Genomic DNA, 16,157 nt, shown 5'->3' with positions numbered 1-16,157 from the left:
TTATGTTGTATTAATGTGTAATATGCTGTATTAATGTGTAATATGTTGTATTAATGTGTAATATGTTGTAGTAATGTCTGTTGTATTAATGTGTATTATGTTGTATTAATGTGTAATATGTTGTATTAATGTGTAATATGTTGTATTAATGTGTAATATGTTGTATTAATGTGTAATATGTTGTATTAATGTGTATTATGTTGTATTAATGTGTAATATGTTGTAGTAATGTCTGTTGTATTAATGTGTAATATGTTGTATTAATGTGTAATATGTTGTATTAATGTGTAATATGTTGTAGTAATGTCTGTTGTATTGATGTGTATTATGTTGTAGTAATGTGTAATATGTTGTATTAATGTGTAATATGTTGTAGTAATGTCTGTTGTATTAATGTGTATTATGTTGTAGTAATGTCTGTTGTAGTAATGTGTATTATGTTGTAGTATTATGTTGTATTAATGTGTTGTAGTATTATGTTGTAGTAATGTTGTAGTATTATGTTGTATTAATGTGTGTATTATATTCCAGGTCAGCCTGATATTGGACCACACTCTTCCCATGGATCATTTCAGCTCCGTATTGCAGCCCAGCGTTCCTCTGCAGCACCTGGAACTCCTCACATTTACTGACCTGGTCCAGCAGACACACCTGGTCACCCAGAGCTACAGCCACGCCCTGGAGACAATCATACTGCAGACCACCTCGTCTCCAGAGCTGGACTCCGCCCTGCACTCCCTGGCCGCAGCCTGCAGCCTCCTCAGAGAGGTCCACTGTTACTGTGTGGTGTCGTGTGATGTCATCAGGGCCTTTAAAGACTGCTGCCCTCTGCTGTGGAGATACACACTGAAGACACGCAAAGAGCCACACCCCTGGAGATGCACTGTTATTAAATGACAACCAATCACACCCCTGGAGATGCACTGTTATTAAATGACAACCAATCACACCCCTGGAGATGCACTGTTATTAAATGACAACCAATCACACCCCTGGAGATGCACTGTTATTAAATGACAACCAATCACACACCTGGAGATCCACTGTTATTAAATGACAACCAATCACACCCCTGGAGATGCACTGTTATTAAATGACAACCAATCACACCCCTGGAGATGCACTGTTATTAAATGACAACCAATCACACCCCTGGAGATTCACTGTTATTAAAAAAGAACCAATCACATTCCTGGAGATGCACTGTTATTAAATGACAACCAATCACACCCCTGGAGATGCACTGTTATTAAATGACAACCAATCACACCCCTGGAGATTCACTGTTATTAAAAAACAACCAATCACACCCCTGGAGATGCACTGTTATTATAATCAGACATGTTACACCAGACTGTTATTATAATCAGACATGTTACACCAGACTGTTATTATAATCAGACATGTTACACCAGACTGTTATTATAATCAGACATGTTACACCAGCCACTGTTAAAACATAGGGGGCACATGCCCCCTCAGATTTGTCCTGTTAGAAAAAAAATAGATTTACACTACCTGTCAAAAGTTTTAGAACACCTACTCATTCAAAGGTTTTTCTTTATTTTTAGTAATGTCGATATAGGACTCGTTTTACTGTGGATGTAGATACTTTTGTACCTGTTTCCTCCAGCATCTTCACAAGGTCCTTTGCTGTTGTTCTGGGATTGATTTGCACTTTTCGCACCAAAGTACTTTCATCTCCACTCCATCTCCACCAAAGTACTTTCATCTCCACTCCTTCCTGAGTGGTATGACAGCTGCGTAGTCCCATGGTGTTTATACCTGCGTACTATTGTTTGTACAGATGAACGTGGTACCTTCAGGCGTTTGGAAAATGCTCCCAAGGATGAACCAGACTTGTGGAGGTCTACAATTTTTTTTCTGTGGTCTTGGCTGATTTCTTTTGATTTTCCCATGATGTCAAGCAAAGAGGCACTGAGTTTGAAGGTTGTCCTTAAAATACATCCACAGGTACACCTCCAATTGACTCAAATTATGTCAATTAGCCTATCAGAAGCTTCTAAAGCCATGACAATTTTCTGGAATTTTCCAAGCTGTTTAAAGGCACAGTCAACTTAGTGTATGTCAACTTCTGACCCACTGGAATTGTGATACAGTGAATTATAAGTGAAATAATCTGTCTGTAAACAATTGTTGGAAAAATGACTTGTGTCATGCACAAAGTAGATGTCCTAACCGACTTGCCAAAAGTATAGTTTGTTAACAAGAAATTTGTGGAGTGGTTGAAAAACGAGTTTTAATGACTCCAACCTAAGTGTATGTAAACTTCCGACTTCAGCTGTACATCCTAATGAGATGTTGTTGTTGTGTCATTTCACAGTTCCTGCTTGACCTTCTACGGTTCAAGTTTTTCCGAGCCACCGTGCTTCTACTAATGATCTGGCCTTAATGGCCATGTTCTGTTATAATCTCCACCCGGCACATCCAGAAGAGGACTGACCCCCCCCTCAGAGCCTGGTTCCTCTCTAGGTTTCTTCTTAGGTTTTGGCCTTTCTAGGGAGTTTTTCCTAGCCACCGTGCTTCTACACCTGCATTGCTTGCTGTTTGGGGTTTTAGGCTGGGTTTCTGTACAGCACTTTGAGATATCAGCTGATGTAAGAAGGGCTTTATAAATACATTTGATTGATTAATTAACATTGAATCATTTATAACAGTGACAGGTGACCGTTCATTAACGTTGAGCCATTTATAACAGTGACAGGTGACAGTTCGTTAACGTTGAGTCATAACAGTGACAGGTTACATTTCAATCCCATCACCACACGGTGGCGCTATTCACTCATAAGACAATTTAACTTACTATCTCATGACAACTACATTATTTTCAAAAGAAATCTTGAAATGAATGATTTTCATGTTCAAATTTAAATTCAAAGGTTGAGCTTGAATTTCTAAGTGAGGCAAATAAGATGATCCAAAAGGCTTGGACAACTCTTAAGTTACTCATAACTTCACACATCCTTACGACAAGCCTTCACCTCGGATGCAGAATGTCATTTATTGTTCCTCTGCACGCCTATTGACTGTCTGACAGCTTGTTCCGCCAATGAACAGAGTCGGAATGACAGCAATGTCGAATCACTGCAGATGGGGGGCGGAGCTCCCGTGGACCTGCCGTCCATATGACGTCATGCGCGCACAGCTGGTCCCGAATGCAATATGTGAACATGTAGAAGCAGCAGGAAGACTATATCAGTGATATCAAATATACAGCTCTGTCTTCCGGGGGGACACGTTCTGTTCATCACGATGCGGCGGCTGAACGGTTCGGGATCTGGCTCTGGAATAGGTCGTCTGCGGTTCCTGTTGATTGTTTACAGTTATACCTTTCTCCTTTTGCCTGGAGGTGAGTCACAGGCTACTGTAACTACAGCTATACGTCTACTGCTGCCTCATAAACTACTGTAACTACTATACGTCTACCTCTACTGCTACCGCTGCCGTTGCTGCTGTCACATGAACTACTGTAGCTACAGCTATACTGCTACCTCTACTGCTGCCTCATAAACTACTGTAGCTACAGCTATACTGCTACCTCTACTGCTGCCTCATAAACTACTGTAACTACAGCTATACTGCTACCGCTACCACTACCGCTGCTGCTGTCACATAAGCTACTGTAACTAAAGCTATACTGCTAACGGCTCTACCGCTACTGCTTTCATGACATTCCCATCGAGCCGTGATGCGATAGAGAGGAAAGGAGAGAGGAGCTGTCCTTTGTCTTGGTGCTGAAACACTCCGTGGTAGTCTTGTACAGGATTCAGAGTGTAGGAGAGGATATGATCTGGGTTACACAGCTGTGGTGTTCGTTAGCCTATTCTATCATATCATTATGCAAAGCTATAGAACACTGTCTGTGTCTCAATTATAGGAGACGCGGTAAACTAATTTCAGGACACAGCGTCGGTGTGCTTTTTGATGACGTTATTTATAAAGTATTATCATTTAATATATATATTATAGGATTCATCAATTGGACCATGAAGATTGAACCTATTGCATGTTCTATATTCAAGCATTTATAATAAGTTCTCTAGTTACTAATAGCCTAATTAGCCTCATGAATTAGGTATCGGTTGGCTATAATATTAGATCATTAGATAAATCCTTCATTATATATTCTATGTAATTGTATTTTGGTGTTTTGGTATTTATTTATTTTTTAAACACATTTAGGAATGAAACAAAGGCTCTGGTGAAACCAACCCATCTATGCCACGTTGGTGCACCATCGTTTCATTGAAATAATGTGGACACATTGATGGAATGGTCCCCTCCTGAATCAGCTCAATGCTGTGTGTCATATCAATACTATGGATGCCAGCGGATGGCAGTACTGTAGTAGACTATTAACATCCAGTATATAGACTATTAACATCTAGTATTAACATCTAGTATATAGACTATTAACATCTAGTATTAACATCTAGTATATAGACTATTAACATCTAGTATATAGACTATTAACATCTAGTATTAACATCTAGTATATAGACTATTAACATCCAGTATATAGACTATTAACATCTAGTATATAGACTATTAACATCTAGTATTAACATCTAGTATATAGACTATTAACATCCAGTATATAGACTATAAACATCCAGTATATAGACTATTAACATCCAGTATATAGACTATTAACATCCAGTATATAGACTATAAACATCCAGTATATAGACTATAAACATCTAGTATTAACATCCAGTATATAGACTATTAACATCCAGTATATAGACTATAAACATCCAGTATATAGACTATTAACATCCAGTATATAGACTATTAACATCTAGTATTAACATCTAGTATATAGACTATTAACATCCAGTATATAGACTATTAACATCTAGTATATAGACTATTAACATCTAGTATATAGACTATTAACATCTAGTATATAGAATATTAACATCCAGTATTAACATCCAGTATATAGACTATTAACATCTAGTATATAGACTATTAACATCTAGTATATCGACTATTAACATCTAGTATATAGACTATTAACATCCAGTATATAGACTATTAACATCCAGTATATAGACTATTAACATCTAGTATATAGACTATTAACATCCAGTATATAGACTATAAACATCTAGTATATAGACTATTAACATCTAGTATATAGACTATTAACATCCAGTATATAGACTATAAACATCCAGTATATAGACTATTAACATCCAGTATATAGACTATTAACATCTAGTATTAACATCTAGTATATAGACTATTAACATCCAGTATATAGACTATAAACATCCAGTATATAGACTATTAACATCCAGTATATAGACTATTAACATCTAGTATATAGACTATTAACATCTAGTATATAGACTATAAACATCTTGTTTATAGACTATAAACATCTAGTATATAGACTATTAACATCCAGTATTAACATCTAGTATATAGACTATTAACATCCAGTATATAGACTATAAACATCCAGTATATAGACTATTAACATCTAGTATATAGACTATTAACATCCAGTATTAACATCCAGTATATAGACTATTAACATCCAGTATATAGACTATAAACATCCAGTATATAGACTATTAACATCCAGTATATAGACTATTAACATCTAGTATATAGACTATTAACATCTAGTATATAGACTATAAACATCTTGTTTATAGACTATAAACATCTAGTATATAGACTATTAACATCCAGTATTAACATCCAGTATATAGACTATTAACATCCAGTATATAGACTATTAACATCCAGTATATAGACTATTAACATCCAGTATATAGACTATTAACATCTAGTATATAGACTATTAACATCTAGTATATAGACTATAAACATCTTGTTTATAGACTATAAACATCTAGTATATAGACTATTAACATCCAGTATTAACATATAGTATATAGACTATTAACATCCAGTATATAGACTATAAACATCCAGTATATAGACTATTAACATCTAGTATATAGACTATTAACATCCAGTATTAACATCCAGTATATAGACTATTAACATCCAGTATATAGACTATAAACATCCAGTATATAGACTATTAACATCTAGTATATAGACTATTAACATCCAGTATTAACATCCAGTATATAGACTATTAACATCCAGTATATAGACTATAAACATCCAGTATATAGACTATTAACATCCAGTATATAGACTATTAACATCTAGTATATAGACTATAAACATCTTGTTTATAGACTATAAACATCTAGTATATAGACTATTAACATCCAGTATTAACATCTAGTATATAGACTATTAACATCCAGTATATAGACTATAAACATCCAGTATATAGACTATTAACATCTAGTATATAGACTATTAACATCCAGTATTAACATCCAGTATATAGACTATTAACATCCAGTATATAGACTATAAACATCCAGTATATAGACTATTAACATCTATTATATAGACTATTAACATCCAGTATTAACATCCAGTATATAGACTATTAACATCCAGTATATAGACTATAAACATCCAGTATATAGACTATTAACATCCAGTATATAGACTATTAACATCTAGTATATAGACTATTAACATCTAGTATATAGACTATAAACATCTTGTTTATAGACTATAAACATCTAGTATATAGACTATTAACATCCAGTATTAACATCCAGTATATAGACTATTAACATCCAGTATATAGACTATTAACATCCAGTATATAGACTATTAACATCCAGTATATAGACTATTAACATCTAGTATATAGACTATTAACATCTAGTATATAGACTATAAACATCTTGTTTATAGACTATAAACATCTAGTATATAGACTATTAACATCCAGTATTAACATCTAGTATATAGACTATTAACATCCAGTATATAGACTATAAACATCCAGTATATAGACTATTAACATCTAGTATATAGACTATTAACATCCAGTATTAACATCCAGTATATAGACTATTAACATCCAGTATATAGACTATAAACATCCAGTATATAGACTATTAACATCTAGTATATAGACTATAAACATCTAGTATATAGACTATTAACATCTAGTATATAGACTATTAACATCCAGTATATAGACTATAAACATCCAGTATATAGACTATTAACATCTAGTATATAGACTATAAACATCCAGTATATAGACTATTAACATCCAGTATATAGACTATTAACATCTAGTATATAGACTATTAACATCTAGTATATAGACTATAAACATCTTGTTTATAGACTATAAACATCTAGTATATAGACTATTAACATCCAGTATTAACATCTAGTATATAGACTATTAACATCTAGTATATAGACTATAAACATCTAGTATATAGACTATTAACATCTAGTATATAGACTATTAACATCCAGTATATAGACTATAAACATCCAGTATATAGACTATTAACATCTAGTATATAGACTATAAACATCTAGTATATAGACTATTAACATCTAGTATATAGACTATTAACATCCAGTATATAGACTATAAACATCCAGTATATAGACTATTAACATCTAGTATATAGACTATAAACATCTTGTTTATAGACTATAAACATCTAGTATATAGACTATTAACATCCAGTATTAACATCTAGTATATAGACTATTAACATCCAGTATATAGACTATAAACATCCAGTATATAGACTATTAACATCTAGTATATAGACTATAAACATCTTGTTTATAGACTATTAACATCTAGTATATAGACTATTAACATCCAGTATTAACATCTAGTATATAGACTATAAACATCCAGTATATAGACTATTAACATCTAGTATATAGACTATAAACATCTAGTATATAGACTATAAACATCTAGTATATAGACTATTAACATCTGGTATATAGACTATAAACATCTAGTATATAGACTATTAACATCTTGTTTATAGACTATAAACATCTAGTATATAGACTATTAACATCTTGTATATAGACTGTTAACATCCAGTATTGACATCTAGTATATAGACTATTAACATCTAGTATATAGACTATTAACATCCAGTATATAGACTATAAACATCTAGTATATAGACTATTAACATCTTGTATATAGACTATTAACATCCAGTATTAACATCTAGTATATAGACTATTAACATCTTGTATGTAGACTATTAACATCTAGTATATAGACTATTAACATCCAGTATATAGAATATTAACATCTAGTATATAGACTATTAACATCCAGTATTAACATCTAGTATATAGACTATTAACATCTAGTATATAGACTATTAACATCCAGTATTAACATCCAGTATATAGACTATTAACATCTTGTATATAGACTATAAACATCTAGTATATAGACTATTAACATCTTGTATATAGACTGTTAACATCCAGTATTAACATCTAGTATATAGACTATTAACATCTAGTACATAGACTATTAACATCCAGTATATAGACTATAAACATCTAGTATATAGACTATTAACATCCAGTATATAGACTATAAACATCTAGTATATAGACTATTAACATCTTGTATATAGACTATTAACATCCAGTATTAAAATCCAGTATATAGACTATTAACATCTTGTATATAGACTATAAACATCTAGTATATAGACTATTAACATCCAGTATATAGACTATAAACATCTAGTATATAGACTATTAACATCCAGTATATAGACTATAAACATCTAGTATATAGAATATTAACATCTAGTATATAGACTATTAACATCCAGTATTAACATCCAGTATATAGACTATTAACATCTTGTATATAGACTATAAACATCTAGTATATAGACTATTAACATCTTGTATATAGACTGTTAACATCCAGTATTAACATCTAGTATATAGACTATTAACATCTAGTATATAGACTATTAACATCCAGTATATAGACTATAAACATCTAGTATATAGACTATTAACATCCAGTATATAGACTATAAACATCTAGTATATAGAATATTAACATCCAGTATTAACATCTAGTATATAGACTATTAACATCTTGTATATAGACTATTAACATCCAGTATTAACATCTAGTATATAGACTATTAACATCTTGTATATAGACTATAAACATCTAGTATATAGACTATTAACATCTTGTATATAGAATATTAACATCCAGTATATAGACTATTAACATCCAGTATATAGACTATTAACATCTGGTATATAGACTATTAACATCTTGTTTATAGACTATAAACATCTAGTATATAGACTATAAACATCTAGTATATAGACTATTAACATCTGGTATATAGACTATTAACATCTGGTATATAGACTATAAACATCTGGTATATAGACTATTAACATCCAGTATATAGACTATTAACATCTGGTATATAGACTATTAACATCTGGTATATAGACTATAAACATCTGGTATATAGACTATTAACATCCAGTATATAGACTATTAACATCCAGTATATAGACTATTAACATCTGGTATATAGACTATTAACATCTTGTTTATAGACTATAAACATCTAGTATATAGACTATAAACATCTAGTATATAGACTATTAACATCTGGTATATAGACTATTAACATCTAGTATATAGACTATAAACATCTAGTATATAGACTATTAACATCCAGTATATAGACTATTAACATCTGGTATATAGACTATTAACATCTTGTTTATAGACTATAAACATCTAGTATATAGACTATTAACATCTTGTATATAGACTGTTAACATCCAGTATTAACATCTAGTATATAGACTATTAACATCTAGTATATAGACTATTAACATCCAGTATATAGACTATAAACATCTAGTATATATACTATTAACATCTTGTATATAGACTATTAACATCCAGTAATAACATCTAGTATATAGACTATTAACATCTTGTATATAGACTATTAACATCTAGTATATAGACTATTAACATCCAGTATATAGAATATTAACATCTAGTATATAGACTATTAACATCTAGTATAAAGAATATTAACATCTTGTATATAGACTATTAACATCTAGTATATAGACTTTTAACATCCTGTATATAGACTATTAACATCTAGTATATACACTATTAACATCTAGTATATAGACTATTAACATCCAGTATATAGACTATTAACATCCAGTATATAGACTTTTAACATCCAGTATTAACATCTAGTATATAGACTATTAACATCTTGTATATAGACTATTAACATCTAGTATATAGACTATTAACATCTTGTATATAGACTATTAACATCCAGTATTAACATCTAGTATATAGACTATTAACATCTAGTATATAGACTATTAACATCCAGTATATAGACTATAAACATCTAGTATATAGACTATTAACATCCAGTATATAGACTATAAACATCTAGTATATAGACTATTAACATCTTGTATATAGACTATTAACATCCAGTATTAAAATCCAGTATATAGACTATTAACATCTTGTATATAGACTATAAACATCTAGTATATAGACTATTAACATCCAGTATATAGACTATAAACATCTAGTATATAGACTATTAACATCCAGTATATAGACTATAAACATCTAGTATATAGAATATTAACATCTAGTATATAGACTATTAACATCTAGTATAAAGAATATTAACATCTTGTATATAGACTATTAACATCTAGTATATAGACTTTTAACATCCTGTATATAGACTATTAACATCTAGTATATACACTATTAACATCTAGTATATAGACTATTAACATCCAGTATATAGACTATTAACATCCAGTATATAGACTTTTAACATCCAGTATTAACATCTAGTATATAGACTATTAACATCTTGTATATAGACTATTAACATCTAGTATATACACTATTAACATCTAGTATATAGACTATTAACATCCAGTATATAGACTATTAACATCCAGTATATAGACTTTTAACATCCAGTATTAACATCTAGTATATAGACTATTAACATCTTGTATATAGACTATTAACATCTAGTATATAGACTATTAACATCTTGTATATAGACTATTAACATCCAGTATTAACATCTAGTATATAGACTATTAACATCTAGTATATAGACTATTAACATCCAGTATATAGACTATAAACATCTAGTATATAGACTATTAACATCCAGTATATAGACTATAAACATCTAGTATATAGACTATTAACATCTTGTATATAGACTATTAACATCCAGTATTAAAATCCAGTATATAGACTATTAACATCTTGTATATAGACTATAAACATCTAGTATATAGACTATTAACATCTTGTATATAGACTATTAACATCCAGTATTAACATCCAGTATATAGACTATTAACATCTTGTATATAGACTATAAACATCTAGTATATAGACTATTAACATCTTTTATATAGACTGTTAACATCCAGTATTAACATCTAGTATATAGACTATTAACATCTAGTATATAGACTATTAACATCCAGTATATAGACTATAAACATCTAGTATATAGACTATTAACATCCAGTATATAGACTATAAACATCTAGTATATAGAATATTAACATCCAGTATTAACATCTAGTATATAGACTATTAACATCTTGTATATAGACTATTAACATCCAGTATTAACATCTAGTATATAGACTATTAACATCTTGTATATAGACTATTAACATCTAGTATATAGACTATTAACATCTTGTATATAGACTATTAACATCCAGTATTAACATCTAGTATATAGACTATTAACATCTAGTATATAGACTATAAACATCTAGTATATAGACTATTAACATCCAGTATATAGACTATAAACATCTAGTATATAGACTATTAACATCTTGTATATAGACTATTAACATCCAGTATTAAAATCCAGTATATAGACTATTAACATCTTGTATATAGACTATAAACATCTAGTATATAGACTATTAACATCCAGTATATAGACTATAAACATCTAGTATATAGACTATTAACATCCAGTATATAGACTATAAACATCTAGTATATAGAATATTAACATCTAGTATATAGACTATTAACATCCAGTATTAACATCCAGTATATAGACTATTAACATCTTGTATATAGACTATAAACATCTAGTATATAGACTATTAACATCTTTTATATAGACTGTTAACATCCAGTATTAACATCTAGTATATAGACTATTAACATCTAGTATATAGACTATTAACATCCAGTATATAGACTATAAACATCTAGTATATAGACTATTAACATCCAGTATATAGACTATAAACATCTAGTATATAGAATATTAACATCCAGTATTAACATCTAGTATATAGACTATTAACATCTTGTATATAGACTATTAACATCCAGTATTAACATCTAGTATATAGACTATTAACATCTTGTATATAGACTATAAACATCTAGTATATAGACTATTAACATCTTGTATATAGAATATTAACATCCAGTATATAGACTATTAACATCCAGTATATAGACTATTAACATCTGGTATATAGACTATTAACATCTTGTTTATAGACTATAAACATCTAGTATATAGACTATAAACATCTAGTATATAGACTATTAACATCTGGTATATAGACTATTAACATCTGGTATATAGACTATAAACATCTGGTATATAGACTATTAACATCCAGTATATAGACTATTAACATCTGGTATATAGACTATTAACATCTTGTTTATAGACTATAAACATCTAGTATATAGACTATAAACATCTAGTATATAGACTATTAACATCTGGTATATAGACTATTAACATCTAGTATATAGACTATAAACATCTAGTATATAGACTATTAACATCCAGTATATAGACTATTAACATCTGGTATATAGACTATTAACATCTTGTTTATAGACTATAAACATCTAGTATATAGACTATTAACATCTTGTATATAGACTGTTAACATCCAGTATTAACATCTAGTATATAGACTATTAACATCTAGTATATAGACTATTAACATCCAGTATATAGACTATAAACATCTAGTATATAGACTATTAACATCTTGTATATAGACTATTAACATCTAGTATATAGACTATTAACATCCAGTATATAGACTATAAACATCTAGTATATAGACTATTAACATCCAGTATATAGACTATAAACATCTAGTATATAGAATATTAACATCTAGTATATAGACTATTAACATCCAGTATTAACATCCAGTATATAGACTATTAACATCTTGTATATAGACTATAAACATCTAGTATATAGACTATTAACATCTTTTATATAGACTGTTAACATCCAGTATTAACATCTAGTATATAGACTATTAACATCTAGTATATAGACTATTAACATCCAGTATATAGACTATAAACATCTAGTATATAGACTATTAACATCCAGTATATAGACTATAAACATCTAGTATATAGAATATTAACATCCAGTATTAACATCTAGTATATAGACTATTAACATCTTGTATATAGACTATTAACATCCAGTATTAACATCTAGTATATAGACTATTAACATCTTGTATATAGACTATAAACATCTAGTATATAGACTATTAACATCTTGTATATAGAATATTAACATCCAGTATATAGACTATTAACATCCAGTATATAGACTATTAACATCTGGTATATAGACTATTAACATCTTGTTTATAGACTATAAACATCTAGTATATAGACTATAAACATCTAGTATATAGACTATTAACATCTGGTATATAGACTATAAACATCTGGTATATAGACTATTAACATCCAGTATATAGACTATTAACATCTGGTATATAGACTATTAACATCTTGTTTATAGACTATAAACATCTAGTATATAGACTATAAACATCTAGTATATAGACTATTAACATCTGGTATATAGACTATTAACATCTAGTATATAGACTATAAACATCTAGTATATAGACTATTAACATCCAGTATATAGACTATTAACATCTAGTATATAGACTATTAACATCTGGTATATAGACTATTAACATCTTGTTTATAGACTATAAACATCTAGTATATAGACTATTAACATCTTGTATATAGACTGTTAACATCCAGTATTAACATCTAGTATATAGACTATTAACATCTAGTATATAGACTATTAACATCCAGTATATAGACTATAAACATCTAGTATATAGACTATTAACATCTTGTATATAGACTATTAACATCCAGTATTAACATCTAGTATATAGACTATTAACATCTTGTATATAGACTATTAACATCTAGTATATAGACTATTAACATCCAGTATATAGAATATTAACATCTAGTATATAGACTATTAACATCTAGTATAAAGAATATTAACATCTTGTATATAGACTATTAACATCTAGTATATAGACTATTAACATCCTGTATATAGACTATTAACATCTAGTATATACACTATTAACATCTAGTATATAGACTATTAACATCCAGTATATAGACTATTAACATCCAGTATATAGACTTTTAACATCCAGTATTAACATCTAGTATATAGACTATTAACATCTTGTATATAGACTATTAACATCTAGTATATAGACTATTAACATCTTGTATATAGACTATTAACATCCAGTATTAACATCTAGTATATAGACTATTAACATCTAGTATATAGACTATAAACATCTAGTATATAGACTATTAACATCTTGTATATAGACTATTAACATCCCGTATTAACATCTAGTATATAGACTATAAACATCTAGTATATAGACTATTAACATCCAGTATATAGACTATAAACATCTAGTATATAGACTATTAACATCCAGTATATAGACTATAAACATCTAGTATATAGACTATTAACATCCAGTATATAGACTATTAACATCCAGTATATAGACTATAAACATCTAGTATATAGACTATAAACATCCAGTATATAGACTATTAACATCCAGTATATAGACTATTAACATCTAGTATATAGACTATTAACATCCAGTATATAGACTATTAACATCCAGTATATAGACTATTAACATCCAGTATATAGACTATTAACATCCAGTATATAGACTATTAACATCTAGTATATAGACTATTAACATCCAGTATATAGACTATTAACATCCAGTATATAGACTATTAACATCCAGTATATAGACTATTAACATCCAGTATATAGACTATTAACATCCAGTATATAGACTATAAACATCCAGTATATAGACTATTAACATCCAGTATATAGACTATTAACATCCAGTATATAGACTATTAACATCCAGTATATAGACTATTAACATCCAGTATATAGACTATTAACATCCAGTATATAGACTATTAACATCCAGTATATAGACTATTAACATCCAGTATATAGACTATTAACATCCAGTATATAGACTATTAACATCTTGTATATAGACTATAAACATCCAATATATAGACTATTAACATCCCGTATATAGACTATTAACATCCAGTATATAGACTATAAACATCCAGTATATAGACTATAAACATCCAGTATATAGACTATTAACATCCAGTATTAACATCCAGTATATAGACTATTTACATCCAGTATATAGACTATTAACATCCAGTATATAGACTATTAACATCTTGTATATGGACTATAAACATCCAATATATAGACTATTAACATCCCGTATATAGACTATTAACATCCAGTATATAGACTATAAACATCCAGTATATAGACTATAAACATCCAGTATATAGACTGTTAACATCCAGTATTAACATCCAGTATATAGACTATTAACATCCAGTATATAGACTATTAACATCCAGTATATAGACTATTAACATCCAGTATATAGACTATTAACATCCAGTATATAGACTATTAACATCTTGTATATAGACTATAAACATCCAGTATATAGACTATTAACATCCCGTATATAGACTATTAACATCCAGTATTAACATCTAGTATATAGACTATTAACATATTGTATATAGAATATTACATCTAGTATTAACATCTAGTATATAGACTATTAACATCCAGTATATAGACAATTAACATCTTGTATATAGACTATTAACATCCAGTATATAGACTATAAACATCTAGTATATAGACTATTATATAGACTATTAACATCCAGTATATAGACTA

The 16,157-nt window shown here is 29.0% G+C and overlaps 2 protein-coding genes across 2 annotated transcripts in view; both read left to right on the top strand.

The window, feature by feature from the left end:
* fbxl8 (F-box and leucine-rich repeat protein 8) overlaps window positions 1–1,309 on the top strand; it is a 32,914-nt gene extending 31,605 nt beyond the window's left edge. The window contains exon 5 of the mRNA XM_071352003.1: window positions 532–1,309. Coding sequence (XP_071208104.1) covers window positions 532–897 — 366 coding nt within the window. The 3' untranslated portion in view covers window positions 898–1,309. The remainder of the gene's footprint in view (window positions 1–531) is intronic.
* A 1,609-nt stretch (window positions 1,310–2,918) lies between these two features.
* The window catches only part of tmem8b (transmembrane protein 8B), a 375,967-nt gene continuing 362,728 nt past the window's right edge, over window positions 2,919–16,157 (top strand). The window contains exon 1 of the mRNA XM_071352000.1: window positions 2,919–3,370. Coding sequence (XP_071208101.1) covers window positions 3,274–3,370 — 97 coding nt within the window. The 5' untranslated portion in view covers window positions 2,919–3,273. The remainder of the gene's footprint in view (window positions 3,371–16,157) is intronic.

Source organism: Salvelinus alpinus, chromosome 19, assembly GCF_045679555.1.
Source record: "Salvelinus alpinus chromosome 19, SLU_Salpinus.1, whole genome shotgun sequence".
Classification (NCBI taxonomy): Eukaryota; Metazoa; Chordata; class Actinopteri; order Salmoniformes; family Salmonidae; genus Salvelinus; species Salvelinus alpinus.
Note: the sequence above shows the minus strand (reverse complement) of the source record. Positions and strands in the feature narration are given on the sequence as shown.